Source organism: Dermacentor albipictus, chromosome 3 (genome assembly GCF_038994185.2).
Source record: "Dermacentor albipictus isolate Rhodes 1998 colony chromosome 3, USDA_Dalb.pri_finalv2, whole genome shotgun sequence".
Classification (NCBI taxonomy): domain Eukaryota; kingdom Metazoa; phylum Arthropoda; class Arachnida; order Ixodida; family Ixodidae; genus Dermacentor; species Dermacentor albipictus.
In genome coordinates, this window is record NC_091823.1 from 1,923,229 (window position 1) to 1,942,006 (window position 18,778).

At 46.8% G+C, this 18,778-nt stretch overlaps 1 protein-coding gene and 1 pseudogene across 2 annotated transcripts in view; one reads left to right on the plus strand and one right to left on the minus strand.

Moving 5' to 3' along the window:
* LOC135919943 (fat-like cadherin-related tumor suppressor homolog) overlaps positions 1-18,778 on the plus strand; it is a 375,972-nt gene that overhangs the window by 208,464 nt on the left and 148,730 nt on the right. For both annotated transcript variants that reach the window (XM_065453965.2, XM_065453966.2), the window contains exon 23: positions 17,150-17,542. In XM_065453965.2, the coding sequence (XP_065310037.2) occupies positions 17,150-17,542 (393 nt within the window). The remainder of the gene's footprint in view (positions 1-17,149; positions 17,543-18,778) is intronic.
* Positions 10,872-13,876, minus strand: LOC135919935 (52 kDa repressor of the inhibitor of the protein kinase-like; annotated as a pseudogene).

An 18,778-nucleotide genomic window follows, 5' to 3' on the forward strand; every position in this document is an offset into this window, starting at 1 on the left:
GTGTAGTCTCCTGTACAGTAGAATTATATGCAAAAGTCACATAGGGTAAAATCTCGTTCCATGTTTTGTGCTCTACGTCGACATACATGGAGAGCATATCAGCCAGCGTTCTGTTCAGATGTTCCGTTAATCCATTGGTTTGAGGGCGATACGCAGTGCTCTTACGGGGAGAGCTATGCATCAGCTGGAGAATGTACTGCGTAGGTTCCGCTGTAAATGCTGTACCGCGGTGATGAGAACAGACGGTGCACCATGTCATAGGATGATGTGGCATACAAAGAACTTGACCACTTCATACGAATTTGCTTACTGAATAACTTTGGTTTCGGCGTACCGGGTTAAATAGTCGGTAGCGACGACTATCCATCTGTTGCGCGAAGAAGTTACTGGGAATGGCCCAAGTACATCCATTCATATTTGTTGGAACGGTGCTTGAGGAGGGTCCACAGGGTGGAGAAAGCCAGCTGGTTTAACTGGTGGTTTCTTGCGGCGTTGATAATCGTGGCAGGTCTTCACGTACCGTTGCACAGAAGAATAAAGCCGGGGCTAGTAATACTTCTGTCATATCCTTGCTAATGTCTTGGTGAATCCCAGGTGTCTTGGCAGGCTTGCAAAATGTATTGGCGCAGTGCCGACAGCATGACAAGGAGGTACATATTGGGACCGCTTCCGCAGCCTGTAAAGGACATTGTTGTGCAAGTAGTACGATGATAAGCCGCGCACGAGCGTGCGGGGTCGAACACCTTCAACTCCTTGAAGGTGCTCGATCAGCGGCAGCAGCTCAGGGTCAGAGCGCTGGTGCTCAGCCATTTTTATGGTGTCTATAACGTCGACGCCGTTTTTATGGTGTCTATAACGCCGACAATTGGCAATTCATGGTCAGGGTCCGGTGACATTGTAGGGAGTGGTGCGCATGACAGTCAGCGTCACCCAGATCGGTAGACAACTGTAATGTTGTACTCTTGTAAGCACAGGCTCCAACGGGCTAATCTGCCTGAAGGATCCTTGAGGTTGGCAAGCCAGCACAGCGCGTGGTGGTCACTGACTGCCTTAAAGGGTCTACCGTACAAGTAGGGTCGGAATTTACTATTGGCCCACACAACCGCTGAGCATTATTTTTTTCAGTGGTTGAGTAGTTTTTCTCGGCCTTGGTGAGACTGCGGCTTGCATAAGCAATGGTGCATTCCGCACCAGCTTGCCACTGCACAAGAACTGCGCCGAGACCCGCATTGCTGGCGTTAGTATGAATTTCAGTGTCAGCGTCTACGTTGAAATAAGCAAGTATTGGGGCCTCTTGCAAACGCTTGCGCAATTCATTTAACGACTGCTGCTGCTCGTCCGCCCAAATGAAAGGCACATTGTCGCGTGTAAGCCATGTCAGAGGCTCAGCAATTCTCGAGAATCCCTCGACGAAGCACCTATAATATGTGCACAAACCAAGGAAGCGTTGGATAGCCTTCTTTTCTGTAGGTGGCGAAAACTCGGCGATGGCACCTAACCTGTCGAGGTCTGGTCGGACGCCTTGAGGACCAATGACATGGCCAAGAAATTTGAGCTCTTGGAACCCAAAGTAGCATTTTCCAGGCTTGATGGTGAGGCCGGCAGTACGGATCGCAACGAGGACACTCTCAAGTCATGCGAGATGTTTGTCAAACGTGCTCAAGAACACGACGTCGTCCAAGTATACGAGGTCCAAGTCCAATTGCCATTTGAGTTCAGCAAGCACGGTATCCATCATCGGCTGAAAGGTGGCAGGTGCGGAACAGAGACCGAAGGGGAGAGCTTTGAACTCATAAAGCCCGTCAGGTGTCACAAATGCTGTTTTTCATGATCCTGTTCATCAACTTCAATTTGCCAATACCCTGATTTAAGATCCAACGAAGAAAAAAACTTGGTACGTTGTAGATGATCCAATGCGTCGTCGATGCGTGGCAATGAATAAGCATCGTGCTTGGCGACACGGTTCAACTTTCTGTAATCTACACAGAAGCATAGTGTGTTGTCTTTCTGTCTAACAGTACAGGGGAAGCCCATGGGCTTGTAGACGGCTGGATCACGTCATCTTGGAGCATCTCTTTCACCTGATGCTTGATCGCTTCTCTTTCCACTGGAGACACTCTGCAAGGATGCTGACGAACAGGATGTCCAGGCTCGTTCGTAATAATGCGGCGCTTTGTGATGGACATGCGCCGCACTTTGGATGACGTTGAAAAACAGTCCGCAAATTCGTTCACGAGACTCAGTAGATGGCCTTTCTGACGGTCTGGCAGAGCTGCATTAACGTGAATCTGTTCTTTTAGGCAAAGTTGAAAGTGTGTGGGTTAATTGCGGCCTTTGCACTAAATTCTTCCAGTGCACCTAAGTATCGTAAGTGTGTTTCACGAATATATAATTTAGCCTGCTCCCCCGAGAGAACTATAACAGCCATACAAATTAAATTTGTTGAAAATGGGGAGAATAATTACGGCTCATATCCATGCTAACTTAAATGTTTGTGAGTGAAGCATTTTGCTGAAAAGTGAAGAAAGCGCTTGAATGCACTGTTTACAGGCAATGTTTGAAAGTGAAGTCGTAGGCGGCCAATATTTTATGGTGTGTGGCTTAATTACTGGCAACTGAAATCTTAAATGCAACTACTCGGAAGAAACAGCTTCACTGAAAATTGGGCCCTGATTGTGCCAGGTTGCATAAGTCAGCTGTCTGTCAATAGGAAGTTGAGTGGATCAAGTACAAACATCTTGAAAATAAATAACTAGCAGAAGCCTAGAAAGATCAGAAGGATGTCCCAGTTTGTAACTGTGCATTAAAATGATACTAGACAAGTTAGAATGACATTTATAGAACACAAATATGAAAAGTAGGGAGAGTGTGAAATTGGCAAACTTTAGCTAGAAATGCATTCACAGCTAGAAGAATGGCTAAAGTAGCAGGCTTGTGAAGTATGCGCTGCCATGTTCTTAACTTTGTGATCCATATGTTGTCTCTGTCTACTACAGTAATGCTGGTTGTGGAATTCTAGAAACATGCACAGGTGTTCTGCTCTCCGGGTTTCGTGTGGCGCAAAGCCTTTTATCACCCGAAGTCCAGACACCCTCTCTTAAAACCGCCACACCGAACTTCCTCCCGTATCAACCACAGCAACGCCATAGCATGACTTAACAGCCGTACTTCATCAATGCTAGCCTCATTCTTTCCTCAAGCAATAACCCACTGAAACAATCTACTCGATACCATAGCCTCATGCACTGACAGCGAACTATTCTGGGAAAAATTAATCAGCCATATTCCATAGTACATATGTAGCTAATGTGTTTCATGCTCTCGCTGTGTGGAAATCTGCTGCCGTATTTTTATGCTGTTGTATCTCTGCACTTTTGTGCTGTATTTTTTCTTTTTTTTGCTATTTCTATTTTTGTATCTGCTGTTACACTTGTACCTCTGTACTTCACTGTACTGATACTGTACCTCTGTGGCCGTGTCATATGTTCGTCTACGCCTTCCCCCCGTCTTAGGTAATTATGCCCTTGGACCTTTAAAGGCCCTTGGACCTTTAAAGTGGAAATAAATGAAATGAAACCCCCCCCCCACAAATGAAATGACCAAGCACCTGCACTGTGAAATAGTGTGTGATTTGTGCATCAAGGTGCCAACTACACATTGTTGTAAGAGAATCAGTTTACATTCTAGTGGCACTGGTGGACTATGTTTTGTTCTTGTTCACCCTCTCATGATGACGAATCAGATAGTGGCCTGACGAAAATGGCTGTGAATGTTGTGTATAAAGTTTATTCCCCTTCTCTCTTTCGGGTGTGAACGCTGACATGACCAGCTAGACCATTGTGTACTCTGTTCACATCACCACCTTTGCTGTATATAAATTAAAGCTCACTTAGTGCATAGGATGCTGCTCAATGAAGGTGGCACTAGCAACTAGATTTTGGTCGTTCTCATGTCTCATCATATAAACTTGGAAGATATTTTTGTCTTTTATAAAGGTTCAAGGAGATAACTGTTAATTACAAGTTCCCACAACACTTGCTCATTTACCTCTTTTTTTTTTTCAATATGTATGCTTCACATTTAAAATAAATGTTTGTTGGAAACCAGCACTTTGTTCATGTCTGCACTATCACTATACCTGTATTGTGCTGGTCTGCACAAATGCCTAAACGTTGGAGTGACACGGAAAGACAGCTAATTATAGAATCTGTGCACAAAAACTACTAACTGCACACATTGAAGTCGGGGTTCAAAAAGAAATACTTTTTTCCACACTGAGAAAGGAAACAAGAGCTACATCTAAAAGAATGCAATGAAGGTTGATGCTAGTGGTAACAGGAAACAGTCTGCTTAAGGCACGGTGGCAAAGCACTGTCCAAGTTCTTGGGAAGATTTATATAAGGATGAAAAAGAAAACTACAAAAACAGCAGCCATTAAAAAAAACCTGGTAATGTGTAAATGCACATATTTGTAGCATGTATAGAGAGCATGTCCTTAATGCCACAAGCCTTAGCAGTGATTTAACAAGGAATGTCATTTTGAGTGATTTTGACAAGATGACGTACTGTCGAGCAGCAACTGCTTTCTTAGCAGCATTTAGGCATGAGTAAATTACCCCGTACCTTTAATGGGTGAGAAAGAGATTAAGCCGGCGCATAAAGTGAGCTTGGGTAATCAAAGTGTAAAAAAAAAAGTGGGAGGTGTTAAGCGTGAGAGGGGGAACAGTTGGTAGTGCTGCTGTTGGCTCTTTTTGAGGTGGAAATAACTCAAAACAAAGCAAACATCGATAATCCTTAATTTTGCCTTATACTTTGACTTCCCTTGCCCTACTCATGTACCAGCTTCTCCTACTGCATTGAGGGCGAGTAGGATACATGCACGTGAAAGCTGCCAAGAAAAGCATTTCCTGCCCTGATGAACACAATTCCATTGTTTATATGCTCCAGCGACATTCTTTGATCAACCACTTGATCACTTGAAGCCTTTCACTTCCTGTGAACCTTGATCTTGTTCAACTTTATACAAGTTTATAGCATAAGCAGAATATTGAGCAGAATATCTGCACAAGTTAAATTAATAGAGAATTGTTACTGAGCGATTAAGGCATCAAGTATTAGTAAAATTGCTGCCACATTTTGAAAAATCCTCATTCATATATATTTCATGCAGTTTCTATTTAATGAATAAAAACTGCCATTTTATTAAGCTTGATCCAAATGAAGCTCTCGGTTCTACAGGGAATAATATGTTCTACTGACTAAGTTTGAACCAAGTAGCTCAAAACTCCTAGCAGTATACTGCTGGTACTGATAGCAACCACATTAGTCTTTAGGTCGCTGATAACACCTGCCACTTATTGATGCCCATTGGTACCAATACAAGCTCTACTGGCTCTATAGGACAAGTAGCAGTTGCTATCTATTTGACCCTATTGGTGCCAATACAAGCTCTGCTGGGCCCTATTGGTACCAATACAACCTCTGCTGGTCCTATAAGTGACAAATAGCTGGCATCTATTTGACCCTATTGGTGCCAATACAAATCTATTGGTTCTATAAGTGACAAATAGCTGGCATCTATTTGACCCTATTGGTACCAATACAAATCTATTGGTTCGATAAGTGACAAATAGCTGTCCCCTATTGGTGCCAATACAAATCTATTGGTTCTATAAGTGACAAATAGCTGTCCCCTATTGGCACCAATGCAAAGTCTATCGGACCTATAGGCAAGAAATAGATGTCGCCTATTGGAACCTATGGTTACCAATAGAATTCCAATAAAACCGATAGAGTTCCAATCAGTTACCTATAGAACCCATAGCACAGCTCTATTGGACCAATAGAAAATTCTATTGGCATTTTTGCTAGGGCCGTGAGCGCCCTCCTTTGCCTGACTATCCCAAGCAATGAGGCAATGCTATTTATTACTTATTGCAGAGAGGACTTCCTTCTGCCAGAGTCATTTATTGCTTGTAGCACTGAACATTGTTAGAGTTGACGCTGCTGGTCGCCTTATTCGTCCGAACCCGACGTGGCTGCGATTACACGCACTACAGGTTGGGGAGTACCAACCAACAATTGTGTGTGGCTAGATGTGGAGCTCGCCTTCAGCCCGAGCCACATGCACAGAGCTACCCCCACATTTGGAGCTACCAACGTGGATGGAATTTGGTAATACGGCGGGTCTTCGTGAGTGTTGGCGCTAGGACTACTATTGACATTTCAGCGAACAATGCCGGCTGGCTTGTTTGACCTATCAAATTCATTCATGTTGTTGGATGCAGCGTTGTGAAATCAGAGACCTTTTGCTAACACGGTGGCAGCTGCTGAACAAGCCGGCAGCTTTGGTTTTGAGTGTTCCATGCTGAACAGTCAGGATTGTGCAAATGCCACGTTGGCGGAGGTTAACTCTGATATGAGGCGTACCACATGGGCCACCTCGCCACTTACATTTTTCTTACGCAGTAAGGTGCCTCAGAATTTTCCAGATTTACTGGGCAATAGAAAAAAAAGCAAGCTTGAATGAGAAAACAATTCATTTTAATTAATTTGGGAGTCGGTGACAAATGAGGCGTTTTCATGCCACGTGCGTCGACAATATCTTCTCGACAGTACGAATTAAGCAAAGTCAGCCATGCTTTCGCATGCACTCTGCCCCCGCAGTTGATAACATCACCTGCACTGTGAGGAGCTATCAGGAAAAGCGCCGGCAGTGTGGAGTGAATGTTTCGCCTGCCTCTTGCTCCAACAGGTCACTGAAACTCGAGATTACGCAACCTTCTATACTAAACGCGCGGCAAGACAGCTTACATACTGCCATGCCATCTCGGCACACTCACTCTTTGAACACGCTGCAGATTACCTCTAAAGCAGAGTGCGTGGCTGCATATGCCCTCAGTCATGCTTATAGCCATGAGCAGCCGTGGCCCAGATGCATGCCAACTACCCCTCCCTCCCACCCCCTCATGCGCACTTGATCGCGTTACAGCTCGCTCGCTCCCCTCCACTCCTTTCCTTTTGCTCACGCAGGAAGGCGGCACTCGTGAAGTGACCATCTTTCTTTCTCACCTTCACGCACTTTTACTTGCACCTAAAGCACACAATGCGTGGGGCGCGATAGGATGTTATCGCACTTGGATTTTATACGGAACATCAGGGGTGACGCCAGGATTTTTTGACTGGGCGAACACCCACGGCAAGCAAGTTGTTTTAGGGGGGCAGGGAGGCAGGAAACAGGCATTGCATTTTGACTATGTTTAACTGGGCTGAAGGCCAATCAATGTGAATAAGCTATTCCAGCATCGCAGTAAGATATAAATTCAAATTTAGCATACTTACACAGCAGTGCTTCTGCTAAAAAAATGAAAATTTATATAATACATTGTACAGCACATACATAAAGAATAGTATTAGATAAAGAAAAAAAAACTAGTACCCTGCAGAAACAAAATAACATGGGTTAACTAGTTCACAATATAGCTTCAAAAGAGCAATTTCACAACGGAAGAGAGAACTTACACCACTAAGCAATGTGCATATCAATTCCAACTTTGGTAAAGGTGCACTAGACTACAAAAAATAAAAAAGTAAAATAATGCACCCTTGTGGTGCCGGCTGGTGATTCTGAACACTGGAAATGGGAAAAAGAATAAAAAAGAGGTATGTGAGAAAAGAATAACCAAAACGAATAGAAGAGAGGAGAGAACTGCTAAAAAATAGAGCACGCAATAGGCATTTCAGTCAGTGTCACATTTGGTCAGACAGTACAGCAGGTTTCGCAAACGCAAATAACTGCTCTCTGACTGTACTCTGACTGTACACTGTTCACTACACAAGCTAGGCCTCGGACAGCACCCTATATGGAGTCTATTTCAAAGCAATGACAGGGGCGTAGGAAGGTTTCACGGGTGCCAATGCCTGTGCTGTGACAGTGGGCCTCTTCGATTTTCGGAGTTCTGGCCGCACGCTGGCAGCCAGATGGCAGCCGGCTAGTTCCAGTTCTGACAGGAAGTCACGTGGGCTGGGATCCCAAGACAACCCGAACCTGCCCGAAGTTTGCGAAATCGAATGCCGGTACAGCTGGCCAAATGTAAACATGCTACCAGCATGGCAGCGTCCGGCGAGGCCGGCGCGCGCTCGGCGTAGTCGGCCCATTTATGCATTGCCAGCTTGAAAATATATAGTTGCATTCAGGGATACGATCACTTTCGCGCGACTCAGCGCAAGACGCGTGCTCGGCCAACCTCACCTTGCACAGCGCAACAGATGGCCTCCGACGCGGCGGATGACAAGACGCGAAATCATGATTGTATACTCTAAAGCGATGGCTGGAGGATCCCTGCTTGCAGCGATCACTTCAACCACCGGCGACATTGATGAGTTAGCGTTGTGTCATCACAAGACATGAAAAAGCAGGTTATCGGGTGCGTCTCATACGCATAAAATTTCGCGCCGACCTGCTTGGGCTTCGATTTCAAAAAGTTCGTTGTGGCTGATGGTGCTTGATGGAGCTGGGGACGCGGCTGGCGCATGAAAATGCACGTCGCGTGTGACCAGCGAAACGTTCCACACGAAAAACAACATTGGTCGCAATCATGAGAGCAATAAGCCAATGTACGTGTGTCTAAATGTATCGAGTGCAATCAGTGTATTCTTAGATCAACGGACTGCAGTTCAAACTCATATCGGTTTCGAGCTGCCACCTAAGCACACGACGGAAAGACGGAGTGAACACGGGCTAGCTGCAAAGCCTTCGCTAACTGCAGAGAAAGGAGAGATATACATACGCGAGATATGTCAAAAGGAACACCACCAGAGAAATACGAACCCAAAATGTACCGCAATGTGTGAATGAGCGTCTATAACTTGCATGGAACACGATGCAGATAACATGAATTCATTCATTCATTCATGCACACATGAGAGTGTGGCGCGCTGTTCACCGCCGCGAAGAAGCAATCAGGGGACACACACATATACACACACACAAAAGCTTCAAACAGTTCACCACGGCTCGTATCACGCTGCTTCGCGATGCGGAACGGAGCGTTAGCACCTAAAAAGATAACGCTAGAAGTAAGGAAATCCGAAGATGACCGTAGACAGTTGGCTAAGCGAGGTAAATTTAAGTCCTGAAGCGCCCGCGTTGCAATCCGTGAAGTCCCCGTAAAGATGGCCGCGAGCGCCCATCGCCTCTTTTAGTCGTCTGCTAGCCAGAGAACTTCCAGGGAGCAGCCAGACCAAAATCGTCCTGGCAGGTTCTGGCAGCCCGCGGGTAGCCAGAACCGTCCAGCGCGAGCAAAACGAACGCCCGGCGGAAGTGCGTAGCGCGGTGGGCGGAGCAACCCGAGAAAAACGAAGACGCTCTGGCTGGCTCTGGCAGCCCGCGGGTAGCCAGAAGTGGAAAATCAAAGAAGCCCAGTGCAAAACAAAACATACAGGGTCCATTATGAAAGTAATGCGCATAATTTTATTATGACACGACTATCCACGGCAGTGCTGTAAAACCGATCGAGAAATGTGGTGAGCGTTCTGCCCTGTCAACGCAACCGGTCGCCAATTTACTCCGAGCAGTGTGAGTGGGTAACGTGGCACAGTGGAGCGTTCGCTTGAACAGCGATAAGCTATGAAGTTTTGCGTGAAGCTTGGAAAGAATGCAACCGAAACATTCCAGATGCTTCAAGAGGCCTTCAAGGACGACTGCATTTCAAGGTTACAGTTCCGGAGATGGCACAAGGCGTTTAAGGAGGACCGGGAGGAGGTCACCGACGAACCCCCTTTGGATGCCGAACAACGACCAGAACCGGCGAAAACGTGGATCGTGCATGCGAAGTTTTGCATTCCGACCGTCAATTGAGCATGCAGTAAATTGCTGACACCCTACACATGTCTACATTTGTTTTACATGGGATAGTGACCGAGGATCTGCAAATGCATAAGTTCTGCACAAACCTTGTGCCAAAAGTGCTGATGGAAGATCAGAAAGAACTTCGAGTTTTATGGCGTCAAGAATTCTTGGATTTGATTCAAAATGAGCAGGACTATCTTAACTGTGTCGTAACCGGAGATGACCCCCGGATGTTCGTGTACGACCCAGAATCGAAAAGGCATAGTGAGTGGCACACAAGATCATCCCCCGCCACAAGAAAGCATGATGAGCAAGTCTCAAATCAAAACAATGCTCATTGTCTCCTTTGACTCCCGAGGAATCATCCATTTTGAGTTTGTACCGCAGGGAGAAACTATCAACTGAGCCTTTTATCTGGAGGGGCTCAAATGATTGAAACGGCGGGTCGCGCGCGTGAGGGCTGACATCAAAGACACGGTCAAACTCCACCATCACAATGGCCCCAGCCACACATCCTTCAATGTTACCAACTTCCTGGCCTGGAGCAACACCCTGGTGGTCCCCCACCCCTTTACAGTCCCGACTTGGCTTCGTGCGATTTTTTTTTGTTTCTCCGACTGAAGGGAGTGCTGAAAGGAAAGCATTCGGAGACCGCGGAAAACATTCAAGAGCCTGTTACCGCATTCCTGAGAGACATTCCCGTCGAGGATTTTCAGGGTGTCTCCAGGCGTGGCAGTGTGTGTCTCCACAAGTGTATTGATGCAGGGGGAGAGTATTTTGAAGAATTTTATCTATCTGTACAGGTCCAGTCAATAAATCTATTTTTCCCAGGAGATGCTCATTGCTTTTATAATGGACCCTGTAGCCGGGATTCATTTCGATGGTAGAGCAGGTGCTCTGATACCGGTATAGGTATCGATCCTACACCCGTGCTGCACAATTTTCTTGCAAAAGCGCCACAGAGATGCGATGGGGTATCATTATACCAGCATACTAGTGCAGATGTGTAAGTCGATTACTGTCAATAATCAAACATGTCGACAATACGTTGAAGATCTATTTTATTGGCAAGAGACTGCAAGCCCAGCTAGGTTGCCCTGACGGTTATTCGTTATCTTGATGCGAAGATAAGTCTTCAATCTTTGAAGGCACGAAAACATGTGCTCGCAAGCCGGTATCACAATGCTGGCATCATCACAGTGATAACACCTAGCTTGTGCAGTTCTTGGAAGTCTAGTTTATATTCTTCCAAGACAGTCACCAGTTGCAGCAGTGTATCTATCTTGCACTTCCTTTTGGCTTCGATACGCTGAAGAAGTTTTGTTACCAGCTTGCACTCAACCTCAGCGCTTTCTATGTCGCATGCATGGTGCTCGGCAAAAGGCTTGAGTAAGGAGATGTCCATAAAATTCTCACTCCGGGAGCGGAGGGCGCTGACTCCCAGAGTACATCGTTATTCTCCGTGAACCACCTAGTCAGCTCCGTAATCAGATGGCCCAATACGGGTAGGAAAATTTGGACTCTGAATGTTTCCTTTGAATCTGGAGACTCTTCTTCAACGGGCCGTCCTTTGCTCAATACATACTGTTTTAAATGAAGCTCAAGGTGCGTCATTCTATGCTTTTCTCTTTGAGACTCCCCGTTCTTCTCTGAAATACTGCATGTTTGTGCCCAGACAGTGTGAGATGTGTTCTGCGAATTTCTTATTTCAGAGAACTCGTCAGTGACTGTGAATGCCATGAGGCATGCTCGACTAATATTACAGTCTCTACTTTGCAATAGGTCCAAAAGAACCTTAAGGCAGCTGAGTACCTTGGTAAACAGGCTTAAATGCAAGAGAAACGAGAAGTTCATTTGCGCAAGCAAACCCCTAGCTTCCATTGCCCGCCTGCTGTTTGTAGCGATGATGTTGGTGAGATATACAAGGATAGCAAGAAAGCTTTTCATTATCACTGTCCAAGCTGCTATCTAGCAGGCCCATCGTGTATCGCTGAGACGCTGCAACTCTATCACTGGCAAAGACAACCTTTTCTGCTCATCTATGTACAGAGAGTGAATTGCACATCCACTCAGGAAAACGTAGAGGCATTTGTGATGTGTGTAGTGTGCGACAAGGTGCAGTGGTTGGAAAGAAGAAGAAGCAGATGACAAGTAGTGTGCGGGCAGAGGCGAATCCTGTACTGGATGGAAAACGACAATGTCGAAGAGCGTCCGGCACGTGAACACGCGGCGCAAGAAACTAAAAATTTGGAGGACGCTTAAGCTTCGCCTTCAAGAGTGGAACGCGATAGCGTTATCGCACCCCATTCGCACCGCCTACTCAAATGCGCTACGCCAGCCAAACGTCGCGATCGGCAGAGATAGCCGGGCCCCGACGCGCCATGAAGGCGGACGCGGTCATGGGGCGAGTTGCGCGCCACGTGTCGGGGCAGCGTCGTACATTGCGAGGAGGGTGTCTTCTGTGTTTGCTGCAAGATGACTCTGCGTGTGCGCAGAGCGCAGGAGAAGTTTAGCGGAAACGTACTTCGCTACTCGTGAAACTGCGACTTCTGTAAGTTACATGGTCATAATTACCGATATACACCGCAGTATAACTTTCTACGGCACGTTTTTAAGGCAACACCACATTCACCAGAGGCGATTTTGTCCCGTTTTGAAGGAACGAACTCGTGGCTGAGTGGTAGCGTCTCCGTCTCACACTCCGGAGACCCTGGTTCGATTCCCACCGGCCTATCTTGCAAGATGTTTTTTATTTATAAGGTGCCTTCTGTGATTTATCGCTCACGGCCAACGCCGCGGACGCCGACGACACCAGCTTTTCTGCGACACGAGCTCCTTAACGCTGTCGCGTTAAAAAACAAAGCCAACCCAATCAGAAGAAACCACGGAGCACCAAACAGCCAATGAGCAAACGACGAATTGGCCAGAGCGGCAGAAAAGCGAGGCACTCTGGCAGGAGAAGGGGGGGATGTGGGGAGAGTTCCAGGACGCCAGGAGAAGGCCGGCCATCGGAGCGTGCTTTGAAGACAGGCCGTCGTGTTCCAAACTTGAGCCACCAGGACTTCACCCGGTCGGGGCCTCCTGCCAACTCGTTCCTGTGCGTCGCCACCCTGTTCGATCGTGAACCACTGCCCGAGGCCGGTAAGCCTCGGTGCCCGAGGGCAGGACGAGAGCAGTCGGGCTACGGGCTCGAGTTCTATGCCCAGCTGCCTGGCCAGAGCGCTGCCGCCATCTGCTCGTGCCGCCAGCTGCCCGAGGCTGGCTAGCCTCTATGCCTGGGGGCAGGGCAAGAGCAGTCAAGCTACAGGTCTGAGTTCTACGCCCAGCTGCCTGGCCAGAATGCCGCCGCCATCTGCTCATGCCGCCAAGCCTCATGCCTTCCCTCTCCAAGCCAGAACTCCTGCGCTCTGGTCACCTGGTCAACTGTCCAACACCCGGCCTTTGGTGAAACCGACACCACTTCTCTCGTCATCCTGTCTGCGTTTCTCCATGTCGAGACTAATATGTGCCCTCACAGTCGCGGTCAGCCTGGACTCGCGTACTGTTAATACCATCCTAGCCCTAAGCGCGTTTCTTGCCGTAATGTCTCTTTGAGTGTTTATTTTATGGTATTTTTTATCCTCGTTTTAGTTTTATTAGAAGTTTGTGTGTGTGTTTTTTTAAACAAACGGCTTTGTCCTCAATTGTGTTCTTGGAGGCTCCATCTCAGAGAACCGTCTGAACCTGAATCACAGCGTTCTAAAGGAGAGAGAAAAAAATACCTCAACGGTTCCTTGCAAACATGACTAGATTGAGACGGTGGTTCATGCAGTGGACTGCCTGCAGCACTTCCTGCCTGAACAGTGCCTGGACACCACTTGATGTACCGCTCATAACACCCACACCATCATATGTTTGAGCAATGCACAGCTGAACATCAATGCCGAAGCGATCCAACATTTCTCTCATGTAGCCCAGGAGTGACCTTGCATCCAAGTGCTCAGCGTTGTGGAATCCGAAAAACTGCTCAGACAGCCCCACTTGCATAGTACCTTTTGAGGTACAGTGCAAACTGCCACAATAATATAAAAATGGTGCCAATTGTTCTTTAAAATGGGCTACACTTCATTATTTGGTCTGCTTGCGTGAATCGGCAAGTTCGTGCCTCCGATGTAATAGCTTTGGCCAAAAAATTGCAAATGGGGTCAAACGAGTTGAGAGGCCATGACCATTCTAAGCCGCAGCTTTTCTCACAGAAAACAGCTGAGACAACACTACCTACTTTCAAAAAGACCCGGTAAGCCTCGTCTTCCTCCACGAACCTAATTGCCTGTTGGTAAGACACACACGCCTAATGGAGACGCACTATGGAGTGTTGCGGCTCGAAGTGGCGTTTGGGCCAAGAATCCACCGAGCCCATCGACGAGTACGTACGGTAGTAGGAATGAAGGAAAAATTGGGCAGACCCCACGCACTGTGCGAATCTATGTAAGCAAAGCTTTCTGTGCTGTTTGCTTTGATTGACGATAATAAACAGTGATGTTGACGACGAATGTTTCATTTCTTCAACGTTTAAGCCCAACACGAGAGTGCTGAGTTGATTTTAAACATTACCTTGCCTGCACCATTGCTGTTCATGTGCATAGTACACAGAACACACAGAGAGATGTGTTCACTTGAGGCACTGTTGTGCGCCATATTTTATAACCTCTGAGAGGGTTGAGTATTGTCATTGCCTCACATGGCACATCGCATAGTGGCAGAAGTATTAAACTTCAATTGAATTATGGGGCTCTACGTGCCAAAGTCACAATTGGATTATGAGACACGCTGTAGTGGCGAACTACTGGGTTAATTTTGACACCATGGTATGTTTTATATAATACATTGTACAGCACATACATAAAGAATAGTATTAGATAAAGAAAAAAAAACTAGTACCCTGCAGAAACAAAATAACATGGGTTAACTAGTTCACAATATAGCTTCAAAAGAGCAATTTCACAACGGAAGAGAGAACTTACACCACTAAGCAATGTGCATATCAATTCCAACTTTGGTAAAGGTGCACTAGACTACAAAAAATAAAAAAGTAAAATAATGCACCCTTGTGGTGCCGGCTGGTGATTCTGAACACTGGAAATGGGAAAAAGAATAAAAAAGAGGTATGTGAGAAAAGAATAACCAAAACGAATAGAAGAGAGGAGAGAACTGCTAAAAAATAGAGCACGCAATAGGCATTTCAGTCAGTGTCACATTTGGTCAGACAGTACAGCAGGTTTCGCAAACGCAAATAACTGCTCTCTGACTGTACTCTGACTGTACACTGTTCACTACACAAGCTAGGCCTCGGACAGCACCCTATATGGAGTCTATTTCAAAGCAATGACAGGGGCGTAGGAAGGTTTCACGGGTGCCAATGCCTGTGCTGTGACAGTGGGCCTCTTCGATTTTCGGAGTTCTGGCCGCACGCTGGCAGCCAGATGGCAGCCGGCTAGTTCCAGTTCTGACAGGAAGTCACGTGGGCTGGGATCCCAAGACAACCCGAACCTGCCCGAAGTTTGCGAAATCGAATGCCGGTACAGCTGGCCAAATGTAAACATGCTACCAGCATGGCAGCGTCCGGCGAGGCCGGCGCGCGCTCGGCGTAGTCGGCCCATTTATGCATTGCCAGCTTGAAAATATATAGTTGCATTCAAGGATACGATCACTTTCGCGCGACTCAGCGCAAGACGCGTGCTCGGCCAACCTCACCTTGCACAGCGCAACAGATGGCCTCCGACGCGGCGGATGACAAGACGCGAAATCGTGATTGTATACTCGAAAGCGATGGCTGGAGGATCCCTGCTTGCAGCGATCACTTCAACCACCGGCGACATTGATGAGTTAGCGTTGTGTCATCACAAGACATGAAAAAGCAGGTTATCGGGTGCGTCTCATACGCATAAAATTTCGCGCCGACGTGCTTGGGCTTCGATTTCAAAAAGTTCGTTGTGGCTGATGGTGCTTGATGGAGCTGGGGACGCGGCTGGCGCATGAAAATGCACGTCGCCTGTGACCAGCGAAACGTTCCACACGAAAAACAACATTGGTCGCAATCATGAGAGCAATAAGCCAATGTACGTATGTCTAAATGTATCGAGTGCAATCAGTGTATTCTTAGATCAACGGACTGCAGTTCAAACTCATATCGGTTTCGAGCTGCCACCTAAGCACACGACGGAAAGACGGAGTGAACACGGGCTAGACCATTCTAAGCCGCAGCTTTTCTCACAGAAAACAGCTGAGACAACACTACCTACTTTCAAAAAGACCCGGTAAGCCTCGTCTTCCTCCACGACGGAAATTTGGGTTAATTTTGACACCATGGTATGTTTTAAAGTGTTCCCAATTCTCAGTGCATGAGTGTTTTTTTTTATTCCGCCCCATCAAAATGCGGCTGCTGCAGTCGGGATAAAATCCGCGACCTCTAGCAATGATCTGGCCGCAAAGCTAGCGCGGCCGGCACAGAAGTGTTGCTTTGACCTATACCTATTCTATCACAAGCGTGATAATAATTGCTTGTGATCAGAAATTTTCTATAATGAGTTGTTATGCTAAAACAAGGCCATCATTTGTAAGTGGCGCTGCTCTCATGCATCTCCCTCCAAATATAAGACATCAAAAATGACATTTTGCATTATACCACCTACCTTGGGTCAGTTTTTTGGCACTTTTGGGGGAGGGCAAAGGGGGCCATGTGAAAATTTTAGAAGGGCAACCGCCCTTCCTCCCCTCCCAACGTCGCCCCTTCGACGGTCGCGCTTGTTTCGTGACACGTAATTTCAGAGGTCTGTTAGCAAGCAGCCGCTTGTAATTCCATCATTTAACCATCTGCGTCCGCGGAAGTTTCCATTTATTCTCTCGGCATTTTTTTGCGGCAGCAGTGAAATTTTGTTATATTGAAATCACATACAAACACACTTCGTTATATTGAGGTTATAAATACGTGGTGTTCTACGGACAAGATGTCATGAAAAGTTAAATACATTGTTATATAAAGAATTTTGTTATATTTAAGTTCGTTATATCGAGGTTTAACTAAATAAAAAGAAAAGACGTCCTTAGCTCAAGCAACAAAATGAAGCCTAGAGCACGTGTTCTTCCCCTACAGCTGCAAAAGGTTAGCTTTCCTGCTCACTTGACTGGTGGTTGAGCTAGGCACTCGAATAATGCGTGGTTCTGCTCACAGTAGGTACATGATGGCCAAGGAACAAAAATAAAATACATGCAACAGTGGCCACAATCTTCCTATAGCAGTTCTGAATTGTCGCTGTGCAGGTCCGAACCGGCGCCTCAGCTATTCGTTGGTCGAAGCATCGGCAGGCAGCCACTTCAGCGTGGATGCACACTCGGGGCTAGTGCGGCTGGAGCGGCCGCTTGACCGAGAGGAGTGTGCTCGCTTCAATCTGACGGTGCAGGCGCAGGACCATGGCCAGCCGCCACTGGCCTCCCGGGTGCATGTAATGGTGACTGTGCAGGATGTCAACGACAGCCCGCCAGAGTTCACACAGCAGGCATATGCCGTTGGCGTCTCGGAAGCTGCCCCCGTCGGATCGCCCATCAGTGTAGGTGTTAAGGCCACCAGCCGAGACTTGGGTGTCAATGCACAGATCACGTATACCCTTGTGGCTGGCAATGATCTTGGACACTTCAGCATCGAGCCCAAGACAGGTACATCACATTATTTATTTATTTATTTATTTATTATACATACTTTCAAGGCCCCAAGGCACTATAGAGTGGTAAGCAAGTAAAAAAAATGGCTGTGGCTTAGGTAAGGTTAAGCCCAAGATGCGAAGCATACTAGCCTTTATTTTAGTTGTTGAACCACTGTTTAGCCTGGTGAACTGCTGTTGCTTGGCTATATTTGGTTCGGCTAGACGAAGAAACAACTCATGCATTACTTCTTCGCCTTCAAGAGTGGAACGCGACAGCGTTCCCGTCGACCCGCCAAGGGGTGTAAGACAATGGGCTACAGGGCAGCGACTACGCGCCCCGCATTGGACGCGGTGAGCGTCGAGCAAAGCAGCGTTCGGCGCGGCAACGAAATGTGCGCCTGAGCAAGAGACGCACGCCTTAGAAACAGCGCGTTTCTAAGGCAACACCGCATTCACTAGAGGCGCTTTTGTACCGCTTTGAAGCGTTGTACTCGTGGCTCAGTGGTAGCGTCTCCGTCCCACACTCCGGAGACCCTGGTTCGATTCCCACCCAGCCCGTCTTGCAAGAGTTGAGCCAAAGCCACTTCTCCTCTGTCGTGACGTCACGGTGTCACGTGATTTCATGGTCACCGCCGCGCCTGAGGAGCTGGGTTGAGCCCTCGTAATATGCTTCGCATAAAATATATATATATATATATATATGCAATATTATGGTAGATTGCTGTTTTGAATGAAGCAGTGTCCATGCTGTGAACAGTGAAAGCAGGAAGGTGGTTTGTCAACATTTGTGCGGGGTTGAAAAAAGGTCATGGTACCTGTTTGTTAGCAGGATAGCACACAACTTAATATCTGTGGTCAAATCGGAATGAAACTTGAAAAGGGGGTCCATAACTTGCTTTTTCGGCACATAGTTTGAGTGATAAATCTTGCGGAATAGGCAAAGGTGGCTTGTGACAGCTATTGGCACTTGTATAAGGACACATGAATGCGAGCTCAAATGTTACACTTATTATAGAAAAAACATAATACATCAGAAGAAGTGGAAGAAATAAGCATGCACAAGCATGAAATAAACACACACGTTGAGTGAAAACATACTGTAGGAAAAGCTGATTTGCCAAGAAAAAAGGGGGGTAAGAGCAGCTTCTTCACAATCTTTCAAAGGAATAGAGATACACCTTCAGGAAGCACTTGCAGACACGAATCGAAGCTTAGAAGAGGAAGCCACGTTTGATTACGGACGAGAGTT